General features: G+C 38.0%; 1 protein-coding gene across 7 annotated transcripts; it reads left to right on the top strand.

The window, feature by feature from the left end:
• Nucleotides 1-397: 397 nt before the first annotated feature.
• LOC127866702 (AP-4 complex accessory subunit tepsin-like) lies at nt 398-25737 on the top strand. Of its 7 annotated transcripts, none has more exons than XM_052407446.1 (14): nt 410-491; nt 757-877; nt 2563-2612; nt 3166-3257; nt 3980-4073; nt 5904-5971; nt 6723-6786; nt 9349-9438; nt 9609-9812; nt 11756-11891; nt 13838-14045; nt 23787-23921; nt 24306-24383; nt 25542-25737. In XM_052407446.1, exons 3-13 carry the CDS (start codon nt 2594-2596, stop codon nt 24378-24380), a joined length of 1185 nt encoding a protein of 394 aa, XP_052263406.1. In that variant the 5' UTR covers nt 410-491; nt 757-877; nt 2563-2593; the 3' UTR covers nt 24381-24383; nt 25542-25737. The 7 variants fall into 7 exon arrangements, 6 of the variants coding, with proteins under 6 accessions (XP_052263402.1, XP_052263401.1, XP_052263403.1 ...); XM_052407444.1 differs by having other exon boundaries at nt 2563-2635; XR_008043075.1 differs by lacking the exon at nt 757-877 and having other exon boundaries at nt 398-491; nt 2563-2635; nt 24302-24383.
• The last annotated feature ends 1994 nt before the right edge of the window (nt 25738-27731 follow it).

Here is a 27731-nt window from a genome sequence, read left to right as displayed (position 1 = left end):
TATATTCATTCACCAACATATGTAGAAATGTATCCAAGAAAATGAGCTTTATTTGATTTATAGCGTAACATAAATATGTTATGACTGGTTGACTTTCAATACGGGGTTGGCTTCAGCGTACAGGTCTGTCAATACTATATAAACTGTACGCTGAAGTTTCTTTAGCTATACCAAAACGTGAAAAGGTCCCTTTAAAGGTGTTTGTTCCCTCAACATTTTAATAAAGCATGATAAATTGTGAACTGGGGTGAGCACAAGTAAATCATTTTTTATTTTCTTTTAATAAACTCTATTTTAAAAAAAGTTATATGTCGATCCTGAAAAGCCTCAAGTTATTTCAATATGAAAATGTAAGATGGGAACCAGTCAAATCGTATTTACTTTTATCTTTCGCATCATTTAATATATTGCTTTGGGTTCATAAAAAAATATCTTCGCAAATAAAAACAATGACCACTAATTTTCTATCTAAAATTTCATTTGTCAGTAAGGTATGCATTAAAAATATATATAAATTCGTAAGAAATTACATGTTAAAAACATTCGGCAAACAAATTACAATTTATTTTTTTGAAGCAAATATATATTGGCTTAAAATTGCAGTGGTACATGTCCGGATGAATACATATTCGGACACGATAATCCTTTAGTGAACTCTAATTCGGTATTCTTCTTTTATTCTTGCGGTAATCAATGCCTGCCCACCACCTAGATTTATTGCATTAATACTGTTTAATCACTTTCATCTTTATACAGATGTGTTAGTTGCAATAATCCAACTCCCAGCTATTAACCCTCCAGGTCGCTGGGAGTTGCAACTGGCAACAAGATATTTCATAGAAACGTACCGCCCAGATTCCGGGCAGCACTTAAATCGGTAATATAAGCAACATATACTATTTTCTGGCATGAATAAACTTTTAAAGATCATATATAAATCACTAATGCCCAAATTAAAACAACTTCCGTGATATGGTGTGCTCTCATAGTAATGATATTAATCCAAAGTTTCAAACACTTCAACGGTTCATGAAAATGTGTAAGATGGAAAACGCCCAGTGTTCTAAAAAAACACACATACGCTAACGATTTTCTCCAGAATCCTCTATGAGAAAGATCTTGTTTCTAATCAATCAAACGTCGTATTACACCATCATTCTCCGGGTATGTACTCATTAAAGCTCAGAGCATTCAAGAAGATCACACAGATGTGTAAGCACTCATCGTTAATGTGCATAGGCTAGGATGTTAGCTGTGGTAGAAGAAAATCTCTTTTGCTGGTCTGTTAACAATAATGTGATAATGAGTTTCGCCTAATTTACTGGCAAAAGCTTATTTGATAAATTAGTATTGTAATAAAGATATGGACATTATTGTTCACAAAACATAATAAAAAGTTATGCAGGCAAAAAATGTAATCTTATTTATTTCTTGAAGATAATAGTGTTTTACATCTCCCAAGCTACTAGATCTTATATAATAAAATTGCGTTCTTTTGTTGTATTTTTAAAATCAGGGATTCAAAGCTTGTTTTGTTGCTGCGACGTTATGGATATGGCTTAGCAACAAAAAGGTCGCCACCTGGGTATAGATCCCTATTAAAGTGGGCCCGTGCTGTAGATCACCCTAAAGACACTGATTTACTGGTCTTACCAAGGAAACAAGTTGTCTCAGTTCAACTTAAGCTGGTTGAAGCTGTTGATTATAGCATATACTGATTTAACATAATGAAAATAATGGGATGTGACAAATGATTTTTCGATGACAGGATTATCAATGTATAATTATGTAGGACAACAAACTTGTTTTACAATTGAAATATTTCCTTAGCACAAGTATCTTGCGGGACATAAATTTTCTTTTGGAAAGTTTTATCTCTTAGTTTAGAAATCTGTCTGTCTCCACTAATATAACTAGCTAGTTTGTATCTTATTTCAAATTCTGTCTCCACTGAAAAAACTAGCCATTTTGTAGCGTAGACAACAATGTTTGTTGCCACCAAAAACATGTCATTTTGTAGCAATTCATAATTACAATCTAATCTGCATGCACATACCCAGTTGTTTGTAGTTGTACAGTAAAGCTTTGATGCAAACAAACATAATTTTATAACATACATTTTTGTAATTTATAAATTCCAATAACCAAGACAACAAAAATAGATATATCAATAATCATATGAGCTTATTTTTCTGTCAGTCATCATCATTTTAGACTTTGTTGCAAGCAGGACTCCTGGAGCATGTATATGCTGTAAGCATGTTCAGTACATATATGAAATGGTACATGGTATGGCTAAACAAAACATTTCACATAATTTATTTGCAAGTAAAAGAAAAGTAAAACATTTAAACAATTATGACTACTAAAACACTGTTATAAACTTACAAGATTGTTAACGTGCGTACAAAGTGATGTTATATTTTGAACAACTGTTGAATCAATGTATGAAAAACAATTATAATACATCATAGAATGCAGTATGTTTGAAACAATATCGTAAAAATGGCAACATGTATTATCTTTTACAAAACAAACAATGTTTGCTTGCACTGTTTTTAGATTGCTGACATAATGAAAGCCACCTCAGACGATGAGACACCCATTCCAGGGTATTTATACAAGGAGGTCTCGGGTATTGCATAGCACTTTGTTTTATCATGTTTGAAAAATGATTTAGAAATATTATGAATTATGGAATTCTGCATAGAATCCAGTCTTCTACCATAAACGCGAATGAACTAAATGTTTCCTTACTATGATCTTTTCGTTAATAGTTGGTTGAGGGCATTGTCTTACTGGAATACATTCCTATTTACCCAAATAATGCAAATTAAGCTGTCCTTTGACTTCTCTCATTCATCTGCCAGGTTTTATGACCATCATCCGGCTGTATAACACAAGCGTAATGTGTTGTCAGATTATCGCAAATATGTTGAATTCTGTTTAACCCTTTCCCAGGCAGAGGCAAAGTGAAAATGGCTATGTGCAAACAGCAGAAAACCAGACCAGTCTGTTCAGGTTTTATGCCGTTTGCTGCTCATCATTATCTAAGGGTTGAAAATGAAGTCTTTAATAAAACTTGAATTCAGTAGGAAAGGTCTTAAATTAAATGTAACTTTATAATAACGCCTTCATCTGCAGGTACAATCATTTCCTCTTCAGGTATTACCACCTCTTCCATTGAAAACTGTGAGACCTGTGTAGAATTCCTGGTTGACCGACTAAGCCATGATTCCAACCATGTCAAATTGAAGGTATAGCTATTTTCCAACATTATTTGCTCAGTAAATAGGCTTTAAAAATATTTATGTATTCTTTTTGTTTTCCATCACAAATGTATGAAAAATATGAAGGTTCAAACCCTAATTCGTTATTGTACATACATGTATTGTAGTAATACCTTCAAGTATTGTCATTATACCTACAAGTATTGTTGTTAAACCTACAAGTATGGTCATTATACCTAAAAGTATTGTAATTAAACCTACAAGTATTGTTGTTAAACCTACAAGTATGGTCATTATACATGTACCTACAAGTATTGTAATTAAACCTACAAGTATTGTTGTTAAACCTACAAGTATTGTCATTATACCTACAAGTAATGTCGTTAAACCTATGAGTATAGTCATTATACCTACAAGTATTGTAATTTAACCTACAAGTATTGTCATTATACCTACAAGTATTGTCATTTTGCCTACAAGTATTGTCATAATACCTACAAGTATTATCATTATATCTACAAGTCTTGTAATTATACCTAAACGTATTGTCATTATACCTACAAGAAGTGTCATTGTACCTACAAGTAGTGTCATTGTACCTACAAGTAGTGTCATTATACCTACAAGAATTTAATAAATATTACATGATTCACTCAATTCTGTAGTTATAAATGATACCTGATGTATCAAGGTTTGATGACTGTTGGACAATGAATATTACAGATGACAATGTTTCCATTCAACAACAGGTTCTGAAACTTATGAAGTATATTGTTGAGAACGGCCATCCAAACTTCAGACTGGGTTTAATAAAGAAGTCCACAGGCATTAGGGAAGCAACAAGTACAGTCTTTAAAAACAATTGGGCCATGCTCTGTGATAAGGGGGTTTAATGCATGTGCTTAGTGTCGTTCTAGATTAGCCTGCACAGTCCGCACAGGCTTATCAGGGAATACGCTTGCCGCTTTTATTGTATTTTTTGTTTACATAAAGTTTTTTCATAGCAAAAATCAAGTTTAGGCGGAAAGTGTTGTCCCTGATTAGCCTATGCAGATTGCATATGCATTAAAACCCCCTTTCACAGAGCATGGCTCAATTTTAATACTATATCTACATGCTGACACTGAAACTTTATATTAGCTTGTTAAAATTACCTAATCCAGTTCCTGTTTTGTAAAATTTGTTCAATATTGATATATTTAAAATACAGTGACAAGATTGTAGATTTGCTTCAATTTCTAATCAAAATTTTTTTTTGCGAGGCTGTTTTCGGAGAAAACCCGAGGTATTGTCATAGCCTGCTCGTCGTCAGACATCCGCCATTCGCCGGCATTGTGCTAAAACCTTTACATTGGCTCTAAAATGAAAGTGCTTTCACCTACAACTTTGAAACTTCATATGTAGATGCACCTTGATGAGCTCTACACAGCACACCCATTTTGGGTCACTAGGTCAAAGGTCAAAGTCACTGTGACCTCTAAAAAAAAAATTCTGACAAGTTTCGCAGTCGAGCGTGGCACCCGTTATGCAGTGCTCTTGTTGTTTATATGCTATCAAACATGCCCCACTCACAGAATGAGTGTTGAACTATTTCATTAAAATAATAATAAAAAAGTCAATTGCCATTATGACACTTTGGACAAACAGAAATATTGCAATAGACAAGTGTGCAATAATTGGGGTCCCATTGAATGGCAATAATGCCATGTGCTGGTTTTACTTCTTAAGATTCCGTTCACATTGTTTCAGTATTTTGCCAATTGTTCAAGTTTTATTATGTAATCAAGGAAGATGTAACAATGTATTTTTCTGATTGTATGAGCCATGCTCTGGGAAAACAGTTCTTAATGCATCTGTGTAAAGGGTCGTCCCATATTAGCTCATGCAGTCCCCACAGGCTATTCAGATCTGTGTAAAGGGTCGTCCCATATTAGCTCATGCAGTCCCCACAGGCTATTCAGATCTGTGTAAAGGGTCGTCCCATATTAGCTCATGCAGTCCCCACAGGCTATTCAGATCTGTGTAAAGGGTTGTCCCATATTAGCTCATGCAGTCCCCACAGGCTATTCAGATCTGTGTAAAGGGTCGTCCCATATTAGCTCATGCAGTCCCCACAGGCTATTCAGATCTGTGTAAAGGGTCGTCCCATATTAGCTCATGCAGTCCCCACAGGCTATTCAGATCTGTGTAAAGGGTCGTCCCATATTAGCTCATGCAGTCCCCACAGGCTATTCAGATCTGTGTAAAGGGTCGTCCCATATAAGCTCATGCAGTCCCCACAGGCTATTCAGATCTGTGTAAAGGGTCGTCCCATATTAGCTCATGCAGTCCCCACAGGCTATTCAGATCTGTGTAAAGGGTCGTCCCATATTAGCTCATGCAGTCCCCACAGGCTATTCAGATCTGTGTAAAGGGTCGTCCCATATTAGCTCATGCAGTCCCCACAGGCTATTCAGAGATGAAGCTTTCCGCTTTGATGGTATTCTTAGTTTATAGAAAGTCTCTTCTGAGGTAAAATCCAGTTAAGGCGGAAAGTGTCATCACAGATAAGCCTGTGCGTACTGCACAGGCTAATCTTGGACAAAATATCTTACATGCATGCATTAAACACAGTTCTCCCAGAGCAAGTCTCGTGTAACCCTGTTATTCACTGATTCTATGCTGCACTTTAAGAACACAGTGGACCCCCGGACCCGCTGCATGGGGACGTGCCGTATAAAATGGTCCGCAAACATGCACAGGTACTCACAATCAGCTAGGTGTTGTATAACTACAATAGAACAATCATCAGTTGGAATCAGCCAGGCACTGAGATAATGGAGCTTAATGCATGTGCAATGTGTCATCCCAGATCAGCCCATTCAGTCCGAACAGGCTTATCATGGGCGACACTTTACGCTTTTAAACAAAAATACAGTATAGGCCAAAAGTTATTACACGCCTGATTTCCCAGAGCCTGGCTATATGTGTGTGACTTTTATGACAGTTAACACAGAACATTTACTTTCTAATGAAACCATTTTTGTTCTGAAAAATAACTTATGCATCTTTGGCAAATGATTTTTCTCACTTGTCTTTGATTGTGAAGCATTCATACAGAATGGTCAGTTTTATTTCACATCTTTTTTGTAAATAATTATTTTTTATTAGTTTTAATGGCCCCGGATCGAATGATCGGGGTATATTGTTTTTGGCCTGTCATTCTGTCACTCTGTCTATCTGTCCCAAAATTTTAACCTTGGTTTAAGTTTTGCGATAAATTTTGCTATATTGAAGATAGCAACTTGATATTTGGCATGCATGTGTATCTCATGGAGCTGCACATTTTGAGTGGTGAAAGGTCAAGGTAAAGGTCATCCTTCAATGTCAAAGGTCAAATGTATGGGTTCAAAGTGGCTCATTAGGGGGCATTGTGTTTCTGACAAACACATCTCTTGTTTCATTTTTCATCACTATTTACTGACTAAGTCATTATGTTTTTTCCTTTCTTAGGATCTCCTTGAAAAATTGTTTGATGTCAAACAAAGTAATGAGGGAGAGGTCAGGATAAGCCCAGGTGGGTGTTTCAGATGGAACATTTTAAGAGCCGCATTCTGGGAAAACTGGGCTTAATGCATGTGCCTGAATGCAGTCCACACAGGCTTATCAGGGACAACCCTCTGCCTAGACTGAATGCAGTCCGCACAGGCTTATCAGGGACAACCCTTTGCCTAGACTGTATGTGCCTAAATGCAGTCTGCACAGGCTTATCAGGGACAACCCTCTGCCTATACTGTATGTGCCTGAATGCAGTCCACACAGGCTTATCAGGGACAACCCTCTGCCTAGACTGTGCCTGAATGCAGTCCACACAGGCTTATCAGGGACAACCCTCTGCCTAGACTGTATGTGCCTGAATGCAGTCCACACAGGCTTATCAGGGACAACCCTCTGCCTAGACTGTATGTGCCTGAATGCAGTCCACACAGGCTTATCAGGGACAACCCTCTGCCTAGACTGTATGTGCCTGAATGCAGTCCACACAGGCTTATCAGGGACAACCCTTTGCCTAGACTGTGCCTGAATGCAGTCCACACAGGCTTATCAGGGACAACCCTCTGCCTCGACTGTATATGCCTGAATGCAGTCCACACAGGCTTATCAGGGACAGCCCTCTGCCTAGACTGTGCCTGAATGCAGTCCGCATAGGCTTATCAGGGACAACCCTCTGCCTAGACTGTATGTGCCTGAATGCAGTCCACACAGGCTTATCAGGGACAACCCTCTGCCTAGACTGTATGTGCCTGAATGCAGTCCACACAGGCTTATCAGGGACAACCCTTTGCCTAGACTGTGCCTGAATGCAGTCCACACAGGCTTATCAGGGACAACCCTCTGCCTCGACTGTATATGCCTGAATGCAGTCCACACAGGCTTATCAGGGACAGCCCTCTGCCTAGACTGTGCCTGAATGCAGTCCGCACAGGCTTATCAGGGACAACCCTCTGCCTAGACTGTATGTGCCTGAATGCAGTCCGCACAGGCTTATCAGGGACAACCCTCTGCCTAGACTGTATGTGCCTGAATGCAGTCCACACAGGCTTATCAGGGACAACCCTCTGCCTAGACTGTGCCTGAATGCAGTCCACACAGGCTTATCAGGGACAACCCTCTGCCTCGACTGTATGTGCCTGAATGCAGTCCACACAGGCTTATCAGGGACAACCCTTTGCCTAGACTGTGCCTGAATGCAGTCCGCACAGGCTTATCAGGGACAACCCTCTGCCTAGACTGTATGTGCCTGAATGCAGTCCACACAGGCTTATCAGGGACAACCCTCTGCCTAGACTGTATTTTTGTTAAGAAGAGACTTCCCTCACACAGACACAACAGGGACGACACTCTCTGCTTTTATTTATAATATATTTTAAAAGAAAGTCTTTTCTTAGCAAAAATCCAGTTTGGGTAGAAATATTGGTTCCTTATAAGCCTGTGCAGACTGCACAGCTTAATCTGGGACGGCACTTTACACACATGCATCTAAGCCCAGTTTGTCCAGACTAAGGCTCATGAGGTCATTTAACAGCGTTGTATACAGTACAGTGACTCTTAGACTTCTACACAGCTCACAAACCACCTGTACCCAAGCCTACATGTTCAAATATATCATAATATTGTTAACAATGTTGTTAAATAACAGTGTTATTATATAGCTATTATTTTTTGTAAATTATTTTTTTAAATTGTTATATATATATATAAAGGATAATTGTTTGCATTGTGGGCAATATCGTTCCGATTAAAGTGAGAATGCACTTATTTTCAGATGATCTTGCACAAGTAATATGTTAAAATTTACATCAATGATAGATTATTCGAGGTATTACCTCAAAAGCTAACACATTTCTTTTTAGTGAGCTTTTGTTATTGCCTTTTATTGTGAGTTGTCTGTTATCAGCATTGCCTTGTTAACACTCAGAAGGCCACATTTTCCAATCTTAATGAAACTCGGTCAGAACCTTTGTCCCATCTGGGCAGTTTGAAACTGGTTTGAAACTGGTTCAAGTTAGGTCAAAAATATGGTCACTGCATAAAATATAAATAAAAAACGCTACATTTTTAGTAAAATCTTCTTGAAACTTGATTAAAAAATTGTTCTAATGCTATCTCGGCTGAAGCCTAAAGTGTATCCAAACCATTCAAATATTTATTTGCATGCATTTTGGCTTGAAATGTTTAGTTTCAGCACTCATTAAATTTGTTCTACGCAAATAATGTACTTTTGGAACAAAATTTACGAAATTTTCATTTCTTTTGAGAATTTTTCAGAGAGAAATTTGCAATTTTGTTGTTTTTCGTCAATTTGGAATTTAGCTTTTATTGGTACTTGATCAAGAAGAAAATAAATTGCTGCTTTCCATGATCTCAATTGATAAATTGCCAGTGAATAATTAATAAGCGTTAAACAGTTAAATTAAATTGTGCGTTGGTAAATAAATATAGGAATTTCTTTTTAGTTGTGTTTAAATACAATGTTAGTAAAGTATATAAGATTTTTCATTATTTGACTTAAAATATAACTTACTAATGGCAGCACACTGAAATTTATGCACAATTTTGAGGGTTGCTATTGTTGCAGTTGGTATTGGTACCCATAGAGACACACACCAGGGTCAGCCTGAAACCAGAATGGAAGGCTATGGAAGCAGTCCAAACACACCACAAAACAGTGAGTGGGCAAATAATATGTTGCTGGTTATTTAAATAATATAGCTTATTGCACAAATAACTATTAACTTGTTTTAACAATTAAGTAATTTTTATTAATTTATGTTTATTGTAAATCTCTACCAACATATGAGAGTGTCTTGCAAATTTGGTTTATGTTTATATGTTCAGAAACGATAGGAGAGGCAGTAAAAGATTCCCTTCTCAAGATGGCTGACCGTCTGGGTGATGGATCTGGTACTCAACAGAGACAAGTGCTGGAAACCATCCAGGCCAGCAAGGGCTACACTCCACCAACATTGAGCTCTAATCCATCCAACCAGTATCAGCAAGAAGAGTCCAAAACTGCATCAGAGGGATTGAGATTAACTAAAGGTGGATATTTACTATTTGAACTTTGTCTGTTGTACTGATAATGAAGGTAAACAAATTAGGAAATATCAAATCTTCTAAAAGAAAGTGTACATGGGAGTTAAGGTGGTCCTCTGGCAAGTTTTTTCAAAACCTTGCCCCAATAATCAATTGTCCTAACCCTGGGTGTCACTTGTTTTCTTTATGTGTATGCAGTGAAAACTTTAAAGATCTTTGAAATTACAAGGCCAAGAGGTTTGGTATTAATATATATTGTGGTCCCGTACAAAGTAGTGCTGCAACAATATACCGGTATATCTGTTTATATCGCAATACACAATCTGCATATTTTATTGCCATATGATTTTTATCATACCGGTACAAAAATTCTACAAGAATTCATCTACTATTCATCCAGAAAGCCACCAGAAATAATGCTATAAAGGTAAACAAATGATATCAGAGTTTACTGTTTAGTAAAAATAAATTGTTATGTAAAAATAGCATTCTATTATACGGAGTAGCGTTGTAAGTTGTAAGTCCGCAAGATCTGCTTTTGCATGTCATACTGTTAAATTTAAGATGAAGCTTATGTAAAAAAAAAATGACATAATAAAAATGTAAATTGATGTTATTATAAACAGAAGTAATAATGATCAACAAATTTACATAACAGCATTCTGATAAGTTACAGGTCCGGATTTTAAACATCCACAATTCTCTTTAAGGTTATTATTCTTCTTGTCGGCTTTTTCAGTAGTTCTCAAAATGGCAAATGAAATGAACGCCAAATTTGACTTTATAGACAATTCCAAAGGAAAAAATGTTGTTTGGGCATATTGTAGTCTTAAAAGGAAGAGAAAAACGAATGAGATCGAGGAATGGGTAGGATATTGTAAGCGATGTAAGGATGGTGTCAAATGTAGTAGCGTAACATCCAATTTAGAACCGAAACATACAATACAAAGGTTATGTTCATGTAATTAAGTTGGTTTTGGTGATTAGCTTGCGAGTTATAATTCTGGTACAAGTTAGCAATATATTGCAATACGGGTTTTGAACTGACAATATATTGCAATACAGTTTTTGGCGTATTGTTGCAGCACTAGTACAAAGTTCTTTCAAAGCATGCCAATGTGGTTTACATTTGCCCATATTGCGGTAAACTTGTTTTTCTTATATGTTTAGGGAACCTTGAAAAATCGGCTCTGCAACTGCAATGATAAGCATTTGGCACAAAATATTATTTGTTGGGGTACTACCAAGCTTGTTCAAATCAAGCCCCGTATCTCAAAGTTGGCCTCAGTCCATATAAAAACATGGCCACCAAAAGGATGCACGTTTCCTTATATGGCTATCATGAGACATTGTGAATTTTTTTGTCACATTTTTTGTCCAAAATTAAAGAAACATGTGCAGAACATTTATTCCAATTTTATCAAGACCAAGTTTGAAAAATGGTTTCAGAAACCGCACAAAAGATACTCAGAACAGTTCAGTTCCCCAAAGTTACAGATGAGGGACCTAGCACATATGGTCCTCATGTTATAGAAAGAAAACTTACTAAGATTATAAGAAATATCAAGCCAAGGTCTTGTTCATTGTTTTACTCTCTAAGGTATGATGGTGCTTCATAAAGCGTGCCCCACTGGGCCAAATATTGTTGTTTAGATCTCTGAGCAGTGTAATCTTATAGTCGTTGGAATTTAGTTAGAAGCCATTTACTCAGTATTTGTATTTATGTTAGAAGCCATTTACTTGAAATTCATTTCTTCAACAATCAAGGCTATTTGGACTCACTTTAGTATGTTATGTGTGTAGAACCAGTACTTGGTGTGTAAAGAAAAGATCATGAGAATGCTTCATGTGTTGGGATGAAACCTGTGACATCATGATTGCTAGGCAGACACTCTATCATCCATACCACTGCAAGTTAATATTAATTGAATGTACTTTGTATTTTACAGTGTCCCAACCCAGGCACACCCCTGGTAGGGCAGGGGGAGGCTGGGACGACAGTGATGATGGTGATGATGATGTCATTGATGATATAAGACAGAAGTCAATATCTGAAAGTTCAAACAATGTTGATAGCCTGGACAGGTATGTGTTACCGTTTTCGTAACATGCAACAATTTGTAGTGTGCAAATAAGGCATTTTTCCATTCCGTATCTGATTAAAGGTTCAGATAAGGAATGCAGGTGCAAATCCCTTAAAAATGTTGGCACTTTCAATATTTAATCCCCCCTATTTATGAGAGAGGGTATAGATTTTCCTTATTTTTCTGTTCTTCAGGCAGGCAGTCCTTCCTGTTATTTTTGTGTGGCATAATTCACAAAGTAATGCTGCTAGAGCAATGGAACTCTGCAGTTATATGAACTGTTATAGATGAACGTGCACACTTTGTTTTCTTTATTTTAATGAATATGCATGTATACTTGATATAGGTAACGGTTTCACCCAATACCTTTTTGTAGTTACGTAGTTAAAATGATCTCCCTTAGGAAAGCACTCAGTTCTGCTTAATTTAACTACTGTTATTGTTTTATCATTTTTAAAACAACTCTTTGCTGTCATTTTGTTCAATTCATTATAATGTCAATGCTTTTGAATATCACCGTTTTTAGGTTAGTGCCTCTTTAGAACTATACATTTAATTGTCTTAAGGCAACATGCCCATGCTCAAAATCTGAAGTATGACAAATACGTATTGTTGTATTACACCATATTTGAAGGCGTTAAAGAATAGACAACACATTCATAATTAGAGCGCTTACAGTAGTTAAAAGTGTAATTTATGTATTTAAATTTCTTAAAACAATAAATCAAATGCCAATATGTTTACTATGTGGTTATAAGTTAAACATTGAAGTATCTGTTTGTAAGACAAATTTCATGATTTTCAATTCATTATCTTAAAGAAATTAATACTTTACGTGGTATTTACAAGCACATGCTATCATGTTGGTAAGTTGTATTATATTAAGGAATTTCCAAACGTAGATGAAATCTTGTATTCTCAATTTTTGAAAAAATAGTGTACACAAATATTTTTAAGTGTCTAAGTACCGGTAATTACGTTAACCATATTTATGGCCCCACTTTTAGTGATAAATTACATTTGTTAAATTACACTGCATCTAACTAAAAAAGTATAACTACTTGAGGGCTGAAATTTTGCAAACATATGAACCAGCATGTGAACTTGTGTAACTCCATATTGTGTTTGGGTGTTGTAGACAAAAACAGAGTTTGTACCCCTTTTTAAACAAAAAAATAAAAATGTAACTTGTCTCTCCGGTTACTAAAAAAGTATTGCTGCTAGAGTTGAAAGTATAAAAACATATTAAACAGTATTAATTATCTTTTGGGAAAAAAATCATTTTGTACTTGTGGCGTGCGTAGCTAAAAAATATTTACGGAAGCAGCGCTGAAACTTTGCAATCATATAACCAAGCATATGATTTTGCACACCAACTTATTTTGGTTCAGTTCTGTATTACAAAATTTCAGACAAAAGCCCAACGTAAAGGCATTCATGTTCTAAGGGCACATTTCTAAATGATTTTGTTTTTTTAGGTCATTCTTATATAACTATGAAAATATTTTTCTCAATTTTCAGTTCTAATATGTTTAAAACACTTTCATGATTAATTGAATTTAGTTAGATTCTGGTTAAGTTGAATAAAAAGAAAGAAATACTTTTGTGAGAGCAATTTATACTAGTAGGCATTTCATTGATATTTAAAATGGAGAAAATCAATAATTTGAGCCTCGTTCTGGGAAAACAATGTTTGATGCAAGTGCATTTAGTCTTGTCCCAGATAAGCCCGTGCAGTCTGCACAGGCTAATCAGGATTGACTGTTTTTGCTTTTGTGCATGTTTCTTTTTAAAGAAGTTTCTGCTGAATGAAAATGGTTCAGACAGAAAGTGTCATCCTTGATTAGCCTGTGTGGACTGCCATGGCTAATGTGGGACCATAGTTTATGCACATGCTTAAAGCTTGGTTTTTCCAGAACAAGACTCATTTCGTCCAAAATATTTCAGACTTGTAGTTGACACATGTTCAGACAGCGCCAGTGAGACGGCCCTGGTACAGTTCTACCTCACCCAGGATACCCAGCCAACAAATGGGCTCTTGACACTGACTCAGTGTCGCCAGTTTCTACAAGACTGCTCTGCCCTGAACTGTGACAGAATCATCAACACTCTCAACACGTATATCGCTGACACAGATGATGGGGGCAGGGTGCTGGTAAGTGCTGTCTCCTGCTTATGTTTGTATGGTTCTTTAAGATTTGTTTGGCATTAGAAGTATACCTTTTCAAGGTGGGTTAGCCACTCCAGAAATCTTCAAGTGCCGGAATTCGGCCACCTCTCCTACTGAAAACAGATCAGGTTAAACATAGTATAACGTAACCTAACCGGAAATCAAGAACTGTAACTCATCTTCCTTTTCTGGAGAGCACTGAGACAGACCCCCATTTTTCTGCTCCTGTGGAATTTGGTGTTTTCTTTCATTTCTGCGTGGTGTTTTTGGCTTTCCGATTTGATAAATTACATAATTTGTCATTTCTGCTATATTCAGAAATCTTTTCTCTTTTAATTTCGTTGTAAATAGTGTTATTTTCAGATTTTGCCGGGTCTTTCTATGGGCTCGTGCACTTGCGAGCTTTTCGTGGGTTAGTCAAAAAGTATTGACTATATTTTGTACAGTTTATATACCATATTTAAAGGTTTTATTCATCATAATTGTCACTAAATATTGTTTCTTGCTTAAATTCTTTTGTATTTTCTAATAAAGTAAATGAAGTAAAAGCGTCGTGGGATAACCACAACACTTGTTTATCATGCACTTTGTGTACAGTTGACCATAAATTTTCTATTTGTAGTTCATGGGACGACAACATTTGGCAGAAAGCAATACGTCGCAGAACGTTTTTGAGCAGGAAAAGACCAGATGTACCATCAACAGATGGTTTTTGCCCAGTGACTTTACAGATGTCAGATAATCAATTGCAGCATCAGTCACCGGGTAACGGAGACCAGTCCGGTCACCGGTACAACCTACCGATCATCCGTCATCTGTAAAGTGTTTCTGATGACCGGTCCGACCCACCAGTCACCGGTCATCTGTTACTGATGACCGGTCCCGGCACCGGTCAGTACTACCAGTCATCGGTCAATACTACCAACCAGACACCGGTCAACATGCACCGATCATTAACCTGTCAACAATTGCCAGTCACCGGTCAACGCTCAGAAACAGACGATCTTCTTCATCGGATTATTCCACTTCTTCGTCGTTGAATGCACGAATGTGATCGACTAGTTCTGATTATAGAGGTAGAAATCGGACACGCTCTTATTCATCGAGCAGTCCTCATTCCCGTCATCGTTATGATCATTATTGAACATCTCGATCATCACGGAAACGATACTCGAGGAGACGTTATCACCGCCGTAGCCGTTCTAGCTCTCGGCGTCATAGCTGTTCTAGATCCCGGCATCGAGGGAATAAAGGTTGTAGACAAGCTTCACGGAAGCATTGTCGTTCGGACTTTCATGACCAGTCACATTACTATCATATTTCTGATTGTAATGTCTCCATACCCTATGCACCAGTTTCCAGTGTGATGTCAACATATGTTGCGGTGACTGATCCGATTTCACAGCCCTTCAATTCTGGTATTCACCTCACCACAACAACTGTTTTGTCTGCACGGAGGGTATCTACTACTATTCTTAGTCGGAAACTCCCGGCTGCTACTCCGTCTATGCGTGACACATGGGTTCAAGATTCCTTTGGAAATTATGTACATACCTGTCACTTCTGATAATTCACCGTCTATTTTCGGTTATAATTATCAGTGTGTTGACTTTGCGGATAGTCATTCACACAACCTGGATACATGTCTTCGATTGGTGTTTCAGTTTTATCTGTGTTTCAGTCATTGGAATCAATCAATACAACAATTCCTAAACGAGGAGAGATATGGAGAGAACCTAAAGATTTCTCCGAACCAAAAACTCAGGAACGTACTCGAAGCTATAAGCCTCCAGTACTTGATCCGAATTCTGGTTTAGATTTCTCTAAATTATAGATTCAGGATCCTGACATTAATAAACTGTTGCTTACCATACCTAGATCTTCAAAATCGGTTTCGGTTCCTTATTCCATTTTAGGTCTATCTATTCAAATAGACTTAATGCTAGCAACTATCTTGCTCCTTGTTTGTGATTGGTCAGATTCGGTTCCAGATGAACTTCAAGACTTATTGATACATTTATCCCGAGCGACATTGAACCTTTCATATAATGCTGCTTCTTCAATGTCAGAGGTGTTAAGGATTCGTAGAGATCTTATCCTTTCCTCTTTACCTAAAGATTTTCTATTAGAGCCAGGTATGAATTCGCTCAGGACAGCACCTCTCTCATCAGGATTTCTTTTCGGTGGAAAGATACAAGAAGCACTCACAGCTAATAAAGATGATCAACTTCATGCTTCGCTTGCAAGAAATAACTATGGACAACGCCAAGGGGCCTTTAAGCGACCGGCTTCTAGACCACCGGCAGGTCCAGTAGTTAAGAAAGATAAGAGGACTAATCTTTTCTCTAAAAAACCTTCCTGAAATCCCCGGTCAGGGTCTAATAGATCTACCCCAAGTTACCGAACATCTTTTTCTCAGAGGTCTTCTGTTAGGAACCCTGCTAAAAACAAACCTCAGCTAGGTAAGAGAAATTCCAAACCTCCTGTCGGCAGGGGTGGGCTTCCTTCTTATCAGCCCTAGGAAACAACCCTTTCTACCACCATCTCCGCCGATGCCGGAAATACCAGTAGGAGCCAGAATTCTACATTTTTCAAATCGATGGCTTCAAATAACTTCGGACACTTGGATTCATTCTCTTGTTGCAAAAGGCCTGACTTTTCAATTCGAGAACAGACCTCCTCTTTCACGCGGCCCCATAGAACTGGTATCTCCGCATCATCATATTCCAGAGTCCATTCGTGTTCTTCTGGAAAAACAGGCAGTAGAAAGGGTACAAGATCCATATTCTCCAGGATTTTACAGTCATCTTTTTCTTGTTTAAAAGAAAAATGGTTCCTGAAGACCAGTAAGCGACTTAAAAGCCTTTAACATGTATCTACTCAAACCAACTTTTAACATGGAGACTCCGTCCTTCATACTGGACTCCATCAAACCCCTGCACTGGGGGGTGTCCTTGGACTTGGAAGATGCATACTTCCATGTTCCTATACATCCCAACTACCGGATGTACTTGCAATTCGCCTTTCAAGGCCAGATCTACCAGTTCTGAGCCATGACATTTGGGTTGGCAACGGCTCCACTAGTCTTTACCATGCTAATGGCTGCGGTCAGTGGACACCTCCGGGTGCAGGGTATCCTTCCCCAATATTTTGACGACTGGCTGTTAAACCAGCTCGATCATTATTTGCTTCTGCATGACCTAGAATTCTCTTGGAAGGAACTCCTATCCTTAGAAGTCCTTCTTAATGCGGACAAGTCAGATCTCATTCCTTCTCAAGATTTCACTTTCGTGGGAATGAATTTTTTGACTCACGTCAATCGGGTCAGAGTTTCACGTCAACGTTTATCATACCTTCTGCTGAAAGTCAAATGGGTTTTGTCCCAATCTCATATAACAGCTCAAGAATTCCTCTCTCTCTCAACGGTATCCTGAGCTCAGTAGCAGACTTTGTGCAGTTGGGAAATCTGTTCCTTCGTCCTCTTCAGCATTACCTCTCAGCGTGTTGGAAATGGTCTCCGGACAATCTGTTTACAAAGATTCCAATTTGTCCGGAACAAGTACCTCATCTTCAGTGGTGGCTAGACGAGGACAATATCTTGGCAGGAGTATCCCTTCTTCCTCCGCAACCTTCTTCATTCCTAATTACGGATGCGAGCAAGGAAGGGTGGGGTGCTCATCTGGAACCACTCAGTCTGATAATTTCAGGGTTGTGGTCTCATCAGGAGTCACAGCTACATAATAACAATCTGGAAATGCGAGCAGTTTTTCTAGCAGTATCAGTCTGATAATTTCAGGGTCTTGGTCTCATCAGAAGTCACAGCTACATATCAACAATCTAGAAATGCGAGCAGTTTTTCTAGCAGTAGCTCATGTCCAGTCACGTCTTCGAGACTCGTGTGTGATGGTGTCAACAGACAACATGTCAGTTGTGACTTACATCCAGGCACAGGGGGGAACACATTCTCACTCCCTGTATCTGGAAACCAAGGAATTACTTGTTCTTTGCAAGACGCTGAATATTTCTCTTCTGGCCAAATATATTCCAGGTCGCCTCAACACCCTGGTGGATGGGTTGTCTCGCAAACACCAGTTACTACCATCAGAGTGGACACTTCATCAAGAAGTGACCAATCAGATCTTTCTCATTTTCGGTTATCCTTCTTGTCGACCTATTTGCGACCAGACACAACCACAGGCGTCCACTGTATGTGAGTCCAGTGTACCATCTAGCAGCGTGGGCAGTAGATGCACTTTCGTTCGATTGGGACCAACTGGACGCCTATGCCTATCCCCCACCCATTCTGATTCCCCAAATATTGGCGAAAATTCGGGTGAGTGCGTGTCGCATACTGATTGCTCCTTGGTGGCCCAGGAGAGCTTGGTTCAATGATCTTCTCAGTCTCCTGTACGATTATCCCAGGAAACTCCCTTACAGGTCAGATCTTCTGTCTCAAAGAGGCAGACTACATGCAGATCCAGCAATGTTTCACTTACACGTTTGGCAATTATCAGGCAATCTCTGCAGAAGAAACGATTTTCTGTCAGGGCTTCAACCCTCGTTGCTTCGGCAAGGAGGAAGTCCACCAGAGCAGTCTATGATGCTTGCTGGAAACTCTTCTCTAATTGGTGTATTCGAGGGTAAAATTGATCCCCTCAATCCCTCTGCTAGGCGTGTCGCAGATTTTCTCATCTATCTTTTGATGATAAGAAACCTTCTCTTAGCTCCATCAAAGGATACAGATGATTTCGCATACTTTGGCCTTTACTAAGTCATCACAAGTATGTGCTGATCCACAATTTCGGAACTTATTCGAGCTATTGAACTCAAACGTCCTGTTTTTCGCACACTTGCACCTAAATGGGATTTGGCTTGTGTTCTTGATTCTCTTACTAAGGCTCCATACGAACCTCTAGATCAAGCTTACTTTGGCTTCAGCCAAAAGGAGAAGTGAAATTCATGCTTTTTCTATCGAGGATGGTCATCTTCGTTTTGATTCCTCAGATGGATCTGTAACTTTGTTATGTCAGCCAGGATTCCTTGCTAAAAATCATCTCCCCTCTATGGCTTCTAAACCCTTCAAAGTTCCAAGTCTTTCTAATAATAATTGTGGACATGAAGATGATGATAGACTTCTTCGCCCAGTCAGGGCGTTAAAATTCTATCTTAAAAGAGTTAAGTCTTTTCGAGGTTCTCGTAAGAGACTATTCATTCCGTTAAAAGGGGGATGTGTCTGCGGCTTCTATTTCTAGATGGGTAGCCTCGACCACAAGGAAGACTCACTCTTCTCTGTCATTTAGGGATTTATCCCTGTTTAAGATTAGACCGCATGACTTAAGAGCTCCTTCGGCTTCATGGGCCTATATTAATAATGTTCCACTTTCTGAGGTGCTTCAAGCTGCTTTCTGGAGGAATCTGACCACCTTTTCCTCATTCTATCTTCGTTCTCTTGAGTGTCAACAGAACAATTTATATATGTTGGGTCCTCTTGTGTTTGCTCAAACAGAAGTTTCTTCCATGGCGTAATGTACTGGTGCTATCCAGAAACTAAGTACAATACTGTACTAACGAAGATTGTATGAGGACACATTTCGACTATCTCTGGCTGAAAACCTGATTTTCGGTTTTTGATGTAATGGTAAAATATAACGAGAACCTCCCGCCACAGCTACAAAATCAGCTAGGGATAGCAGGTATGTATTAATGATATTAAAACAAATTTTCTAAGATAAAATTCATTTTAATTATTAAATACTTACCTGCTATCAGTAAGTCCCACCTCCCAACCCCGCTCATTGTTTTTAGCTCGACTATTATACATGTATATAAAATATATATAGTGGAGCTATCCTACTCACCCCGGCGTCGGCGTTAGCGTCTGCGTTAGCATGCAAATGTTAAAGTTTTCGTACTACCCCAAATATTTTCTTTGTCCCTTGACATATTGCTTTCATATTTTGCATACTTGTTTACCAACATTACCCCAACCTATAAACAAGAGCAGACAACTCTATCAAGCATTTTGTCATAATTATGGCCCCTTTTCCACTTAGAACATGCAGCAAATGTTAAAGTTTTCGTACTACCCCATTTATTTTCATTGTCCTTTGACATATTGCTTTCATATTTTGCATACTTGTTTATCAACATCACCCCAGCCTATAAACAAGAGCAGACAACTCTATCAAGCATTTTGTTATAATTATTGCCCCTTTTATACTTAGAATATGCATATTATTGATAAATCTATGTTAAAGTTCGCATACTACCCCAAATATTTCCTATATCCTTTGACATATTGCTTTTATATGTTGCATACTTGTTTACCAACATGACCCCAACCTATAAACAAGAGCAGACCACTGTATCAAGCATTTTTAGCTCACCTGAACACAACGTGCTCATGATGAGCTTTTGTGATCGCTTTTTGTCCGTCGTCCGTTGTGCGGCGTCAACATTTGCCTTGTTAACTCTCCAGAGTCCACATTTATTGTCAAATCTTCATGAAATTTGGTCAGAAGATTGGTTTCCATGATATCTTGGATTAGTTCGAAAATGGTTACGTTTGCTTGAAAAACATGGCTGCCAAGGGGCGGGGCATTTTTCCTTATATGGCTATAGTAAAATCTTGTTAACACTCTAGAGGCCACAGTTATTGTCTGATCTTCATAAAATTTGGTCAGAAGAATTATCCCAATAATATCTTGGACAAGTTTAAAAATGATTCCGGTTAGTTGAAAAACATGGCCGCCAGGGGGTGGGGCATTTTTTCTTATATGGCTATAGTAAAACCTTCTTAACACTAGAGGCCACATTTATTTTCCGATCTTCATGAAACTTTATCAGAAGATTTGTCCCACTGATATCTTGGATAAGTTAAAAAACGGTAACCTTTGCTTGAATAACGTGGCTGCAAAGGAGCGGGGCATTTTTCCTATTATGGCTATATATGGCTATAGTAAAATCTTGTTAACACTAACACTCTAGAGGTCACAGTTATTGTCTGATCTTCATAAAATTTGGTCAGAAGATTCATCTCAATAATATCTTGGACGAGTTCGAAAATGATGCCGGTTGGTTTGAAAACATGGCCGCCAGGGGGCGGGGCATTTTTTCCTTATATAGCTATAGTAAAACCTTGTTAACACTCTAGAGGCCACATTTATTGTCCAATCTTGATGAAATATGGTCAGCAAATTTGTCTTAATGATATCTCGGATGAGTTCGAAAATGGTTACGTTTGCTTGAAAAACATGGCCGCCAAGGGGCGGGGCATTTTTCCTAATATGGCCATATATAATGCTATTGTAAAATCTTGGTAACACTCTAGAGGCCACATTTATAGTCCGATCTTCATGAAACTCGGTCATAAGATTAATCCCAGTAATATCTTGGACGAATTCAAAAATGATGCCGTTTGGTTGAAAAACATGGCCACCACGGGGGCGGGGCTATTTTCCTTATATGGCTGTAGTAAAACCTTATTAACACACTAGAGGTCACATTTATTTTCCGATCATCATGAAACTTGGTCAGAAGATTTGTCCCAATGATATCGTGGATGAGTTTGAAAATGGTTTTGGTTGCTTTAAAAACATGGCCACCAGGGACGCGGCATTTTTCCTTATATGGCTATATATGGCTATAGTAAAACCTTGTTAACACTCTAGAGGCCACATTTATTGTCCAATCTTCAGGACATTTGGTCAGAAGATTGGTCTCAATGATATCTTGGATGAGTTCGAAAATAATTATGTTTGCTTGAAAAAAGTTGCTTCCAAGGGGCAGGGCATTTTTCCTTATATGGCTATAGTAAAATCTTGTTATTACTCTAGAGGCCACATTTACTGTCAGATCTTTATGAAACTTGGTCAGAAGATTAATCCCGATAATATCTTGGAAGACTTCAAAATTGATGCCGGTTGGTTGAAAAACATGGCTGCCAGGGGGCAGGGAATTTTTCCTTATATGGCTATAGTAAAACCTTGTTAACACTCTAGAGGCCATATTTATTTCCCGATCTTCATGAAACTTGGTCAGAAGATTTGTCCCAATAATATCTTGTTATCTTAGGTGAGCGACTAAGGACCTTTCAGACCCTCTTGTTACATAATTATGGCCCCTTTGACACTTAGATAATTTAACATTTTACTTAAATTGCCATAACTTCTTTATTTATAATCACATTTTATTATTACTTTGACAAAACAACACTTACCTGCATACCACAATGGATTCCACCCAAACAATACCCCACGCACCTACCCAGAATCCCTCCCCCCCCAACCTCCCCCTCCCAATTTTTTTTTAAACATCATCTAATAAATTACCCCACCCCACATTAAACCCCCCTCTCAACCACCAACCCCCCTACACCCCCCCTCCTACCCCCCCCCCCCATTTTTTTTAAAACATCATCAAATAGATTACCACACCCCACATTATACCTCCCCCTACCCCCCCCGCCCCCCCCCAAAAAAAATTTTTTTTTTCCTTTTTTATTTTTGAAAGATCGTCTAATATATGACTACACCTCACATTATACTCCCTCTCAACTCCCCCCCCCCCCCCGAAAAAAAATAAAAAAATTATTTCCTTTTTTTATTTTTGAAAGATCGTCTAATAAATTATTGAATATGAACAATTTCCCCATGATGGCTTACGTTATAATGTCAAGCACTCGAATAGTCGAGCGCGCTGTCCTCTGACAGCTCTTGTGTATTTTCATAATTCAGTTGAAAAGAAAAATGAGTTACGGTTGTTGATTTCCGGTTAGGTTACGTTATACTATGTTTAACCTGATCTGTTTTCAGTAGGAGAGGTGGCCGAATTCCGGCACTTGAAGATTTCTGGAGTAGCTAACCCACCTTGAAAAGGTATAGCTAGGGATAGCAGGTAAGTATTTAATATTTAAAATGAATTTTATTTTAGAAAATTTGTTTTAAGGATACCTGTGCACATAGTGCTCATTGTGAGCTTTTAGGATACTGTGTGGTCCACTGAACCGTGCCTGTGTGTGTCCTTGTGATATTTTTTTCACACAACTTTTGTTCTTGAACCACTGGACAAACTTTAATGAAACCTGTGATGATTTATCCTTTGGTGGCCCTCGTTTAAAGTTATTCAAATTGTTCTGGTCCATTAAATGCGTAGGTCACTGCAGCTAAAAATATATTTTATAATGAAAAATTTGAAAACTGCAAGGGTTAGAGATTTATTGTTTAGTGTGTAAAATTGCTTGTATAGTTTTCCTCTACTAAGTTTATTCAAATCATGCTCTGTAGGTCAAAACTAACAATGCCCAAAGGGCACATGATTTATATAGACTTATAATAACAAGGGTCAGGGGTGAAACATGTGGTGTTTTACATAGTATGGTGGTCCTTTTCAGAGTTTGTTCAAATCATGCTCTGTTGGTCAAATAAGCCCCGACCTGGGAGTTTCTTGTTTCTTGTTTCTTGTTCTCCTTTACTATATAATAAAAACTTGAAAAATCTTATGAAACTTCAAGGCAGAGTGGTTTGGTATTTGCATGTAACATCATATGGTGGTATTTCACCAAGTTTGTTTAAAAAATGCCCCTGTTGTCAAAACTGCCCCTGATATTTTTATGGCTTCAGATTATATTCTTGAGTATCTATGATTCTTATATACAAACATTTTTTAGTATTTGAAAACACAGAGTAAATACAGTAAGTTTAAGAATATTCTTGCTGTCTATTACAGTGCAGCCTTCAGTTGCTGGAGACACTGATGTATTCTGATCTGGTCAGTTTGGAGCGACTGGTCATCTCTTGCAAGGACAGTCTGGTCAGTGTCACACGCTCAGCCACCGGTCAGTCAGCATCCAAGGCCAGAAAGGTGAGATGAAGTTCTCTCATGAACCTTTTATGATGTTGGAACAATACATTGGTATTGTGTGAGATATGACTCAATATTCACCAAAAAGTTTATGAAAGACATTTCCAATTCTAATATGTTTTCATAATTTATTTATTTTTTGATGCAATAAAACTAACTAGCAAAATATATTGTTATGGTTTAAAATGCAAAATCTGTACAATCTGTGAACAATTTCTGTGACAACCCTCGCATGTAACTGTATCGAAATGCATGTGCATAAGTGTGGTCCCAGATTAGCCTGTGCAATCACATTTCATGTCATGTGTCAGACTTGAATATTGAATATGAACAGATCTCTGGGAAACTGCTAAATGCATGTGCATATTGTTTTGTCCCAGATAGGCCGTGCAGTCTGCACAGGCTGATGAGGGACAACTCTTGTCATCTCGACTGGATTTTTGTGAAGAATGGCTATAAAAGGAAAGTTTTGTCTCTGATTAGTGAGTGTGGAGTATCTGGGACAGTATTTTACACATAAACATTAAGCCCAGTTTTTTCAGAGCGCTTCTTACAAATACCTTGGTGTCACTGCCTCTCGTAGCGTAGCCAATAATACAAAATAACATCAGACATTTGCAAAATGTTGTTGTTACATGTAATTGATAACCATTGTGTTTAGAAAACAGTGTCAAATCACCATTTTACAGAGTAGTGCAAGTAAATTCAAGTAAAAACAAGAATAAAACTAAAGAAATAAAAAAAGTAATGCTAAACAGGGCTCAAACCACTTATCCTAGAAGTAAAAGTCTCCTACTTAAACCATTCAGCCATCTGTGCTCATTCTGTTAGTGGTGTATTTTATACTTTATATAAGCAATTCTCCTGTGTCACGAAATATAACGATAACAACAAAACTCTCCACATTATTCAAATGTTGCCCGTTTATAACGTGTTATAATTTTCAGGTTTTTAAATCGTCAAAAGATGCGTATAATCGATATTTCACAGCATGGTACGGTAACTGTTCAGTATGACTGTTTCTTTGGAAATATGACGACAATGAAAATTAGCGTATCTGAAACCATTATTTTTTTAATTTTGTCAATTTACCAAAATGTGAAAAGGTCCCTTTAAAGCTAACATATTCCTTGAATTGATGAATAAGTTAATATGTCTTATTGTTTTTATAACAATGTCTGTCTTTTTTTAACTGTTAAATTAGACATGCAACTTTGTAATACTTAGAAAACACTTAATACTTTCATAACACAAATTCTAAATGCATATATGAGTCAAACGCGATGAGTGAAATTTGGTAAATACAAATAAAGATCATGAGTTTTTTAGGCACAACGAAGTGAACACCAATCATGCCAATAGTTGATTAAATGAATATGTTAATATTCGAAAATTTGGTATTTGATGCCATTGATGAAAATGTTTCATACTCAAACTGCATGAATAATACTGAGTAAGCCAGGCAGGCAATAAGTACTTTAACATTTATAACCTTCAACGTCAAACCTATCTGCAGTTACAACGTTAGAATTTGAAGTAGTTATTATGTCAACACCAGTATCTGTTGACATGTTAATTCTCATGAATTCAGGTGATAATCTGTTGATCCTTTTATTTCAGTTATCTCTCATACTGGAGAAGTTGACCTCCCATGGCGTCATTCTACCTGCTCCAGAACACGAGTCTTGACCAATGATGTGATCAGTCTTGGCCATTGTTGTGGTCAGTTTTGACCATTGATGAGGTCGGCCTACCTTGAGAAATGCTGCATTCTTTTGTTGTTGAAAGTGCAATAAATGTTTATGTTTTGACATAATTGCGTTTAATCATTCATACTGTTTTCACAAAGATCTGTCAATGTAAACTAATTAATTATAACCAGGCCAGCTAGCTCAGTTGATAAGAGCTGTGGACTACAAATTAGAGGATCTCAGGTACGATTCCTGGCCCGACCATTTTACTTGACCGGCTAGCTGAGTTGGTAGAGCTGTGGACTACAAATCATAGGATCTCGGGTACGATCCCTGGCCCAGCCCTAATCAGCGATTGGTCTTGACATCCTGTCTTCAGCTAATCTGTTCCTACTGCTGTTTCAAGTAGAACCGCTGTTATTTCATTTCATAAAAATGTGTGCACTTAGTACTAGCACACCAGCTTTCTTACAATTGCGAGTTTGTCAACAGACCGCCGATATATGACTGAAACACTTGAAAACATCAACAACAAAAAACATGTTTACTGGATGTAAATGCATTCACTCACTGTCCGCGATCTCTATTCATTCAGTTCGATTGCGCATGACGCTTAAGAATCAGTGAACCTTATGACCAACAAAATATTTGCCCATGACGTTTGTATCGCAGTGAAAACTCGTCATTAGTTAAGTATCCCCCGCCATAGGCGGAGGGATATTGATTTGGCTTTGTCCTACAGTCTTTCCGTCCGTCCGTCTGGCACTTTTTTGTCCGGAGCCATATCTTTGAAGTGCTTTGGCGGATGTCATTGAAACTTGGTATGAGTACATATATGGATAAGAGGATGATGCACGCCAAATGGCAATGTACACCATTTGTTAATAACGGAGTTAGGGCCCTTTGTATCTTTAAAAAATGCTTTTTTTTAGCTGAGTGTCAAATATAACACTTGTGTCAAGAAGCATTTTCGAGGGGGATATCAATTCAACGAATTTGCTTGTTTTTAAATGAGTTTAAAAAGAAAGAGGCAATTGGTTTGCTTTCGGAGGAATGCCGTGAACTATTTTCTCAGTAAAGCGAGAGACGAAATATTTCACACTTGCGCACTGTTGCATACTGGATTTAATTTGAATGATAAAAATGCAATTTCCCCCTTGCAGCTACATGTATTGTGACATCGCGGTCCAGTTTTAAGAAAATATTTTATGAAGATCTAGATCTCGTGTATTTATAGATACACGTGCACATTGTACATGTTATCTATACTGTATTTACATCATACTTCACTTAAGAACCGTAGGTATAACTAATTGTAAAATACCGCCATTAATCTAAGTTTTCCAACACCCTCCTTTTTGAGCCAAATTAATTATTTTTCGTTACTCCAATTTTCGGACACCGTGATATTGAATGACTCGCATTCTTTGGACAGTTTTTTTTTTAAATCACCAATCTACCATTGTGCAACAGGAACACTACGTCACTACAGCTGTCCAACAGGCAACTGAGAAGAGCATCTCGATATGATAACCCATTGGCTTTCGAAGCCATTGTTAACGCAGCATTTTGTCATTCCAAAGTGTGTTGGTATTATAAAATAGTCTAGGTTCTCCTCTTTTCTTGAATGATCCACATACAAAAGAACTGTAAAAAAATGCACCAGAGCGTGGGGATTTTAAAAGATGACTGGCACAAGTTTTGATTATACAACCTCATCTTCTTTTAATATATGGGCCGCGCTCTGTGAAAAGGGGGTTTAAAACGTGCGTAGTGTCGTTCCAGATTAGCCTGTTCAGTCCGCACAGGCTAATCAGGTACGACACTTTTCGCTTTTGTTATATTTTTCGTTTACAGAGTCTCTTCTTAGCAAAAATCCTAGTTGAGGCATAAAGTGTCGTCCCTGCTCAACCTGTTCGGACTGCACAAGCTAACCTTGGATGACATTTTACGTACGTGCATTAAACCCCCTTTTCACAGAGCACGGCTTATCTAGATAGGTTACCAGTTTATTTCAATGCCCAATGTGTCGCTTGATCTCGTTTCATCCGTCGTCATGAAGTATGATTATGCGACGTGCTAATCATCTACATCACCATCCTGCGCAAATAAAACGCGG

The sequence above is a fragment of the Dreissena polymorpha genome, chromosome 2 (assembly GCF_020536995.1).
Source record: "Dreissena polymorpha isolate Duluth1 chromosome 2, UMN_Dpol_1.0, whole genome shotgun sequence".
Taxonomy (NCBI): Eukaryota; Metazoa; Mollusca; class Bivalvia; order Myida; family Dreissenidae; genus Dreissena; species Dreissena polymorpha.
Note: the sequence above shows the minus strand (reverse complement) of the source record. Positions and strands in the feature narration are given on the sequence as shown.

What these genes read in the sequence shown, in the direction of transcription:
- LOC127866702 (XM_052407441.1), top strand. Translation starts at nt 450, where the DNA reads ATGACCACTAATTTTCTATCTAAAATTTCATTTGTCAGTAAG. An exon ending in CCAACCATGTCAAATTGAAG is followed by an intron (nt 3,258 to 3,979) that starts GTATAGCTATTT and finishes ATTCAACAACAG; the next exon opens with GTTCTGAAACTTATGAAGTA. An exon ending in ATGATGGGGGCAGGGTGCTG is followed by an intron (nt 14,046 to 23,786) that starts GTAAGTGCTGTC and finishes TGTCTATTACAG; the next exon opens with TGCAGCCTTCAGTTGCTGGA.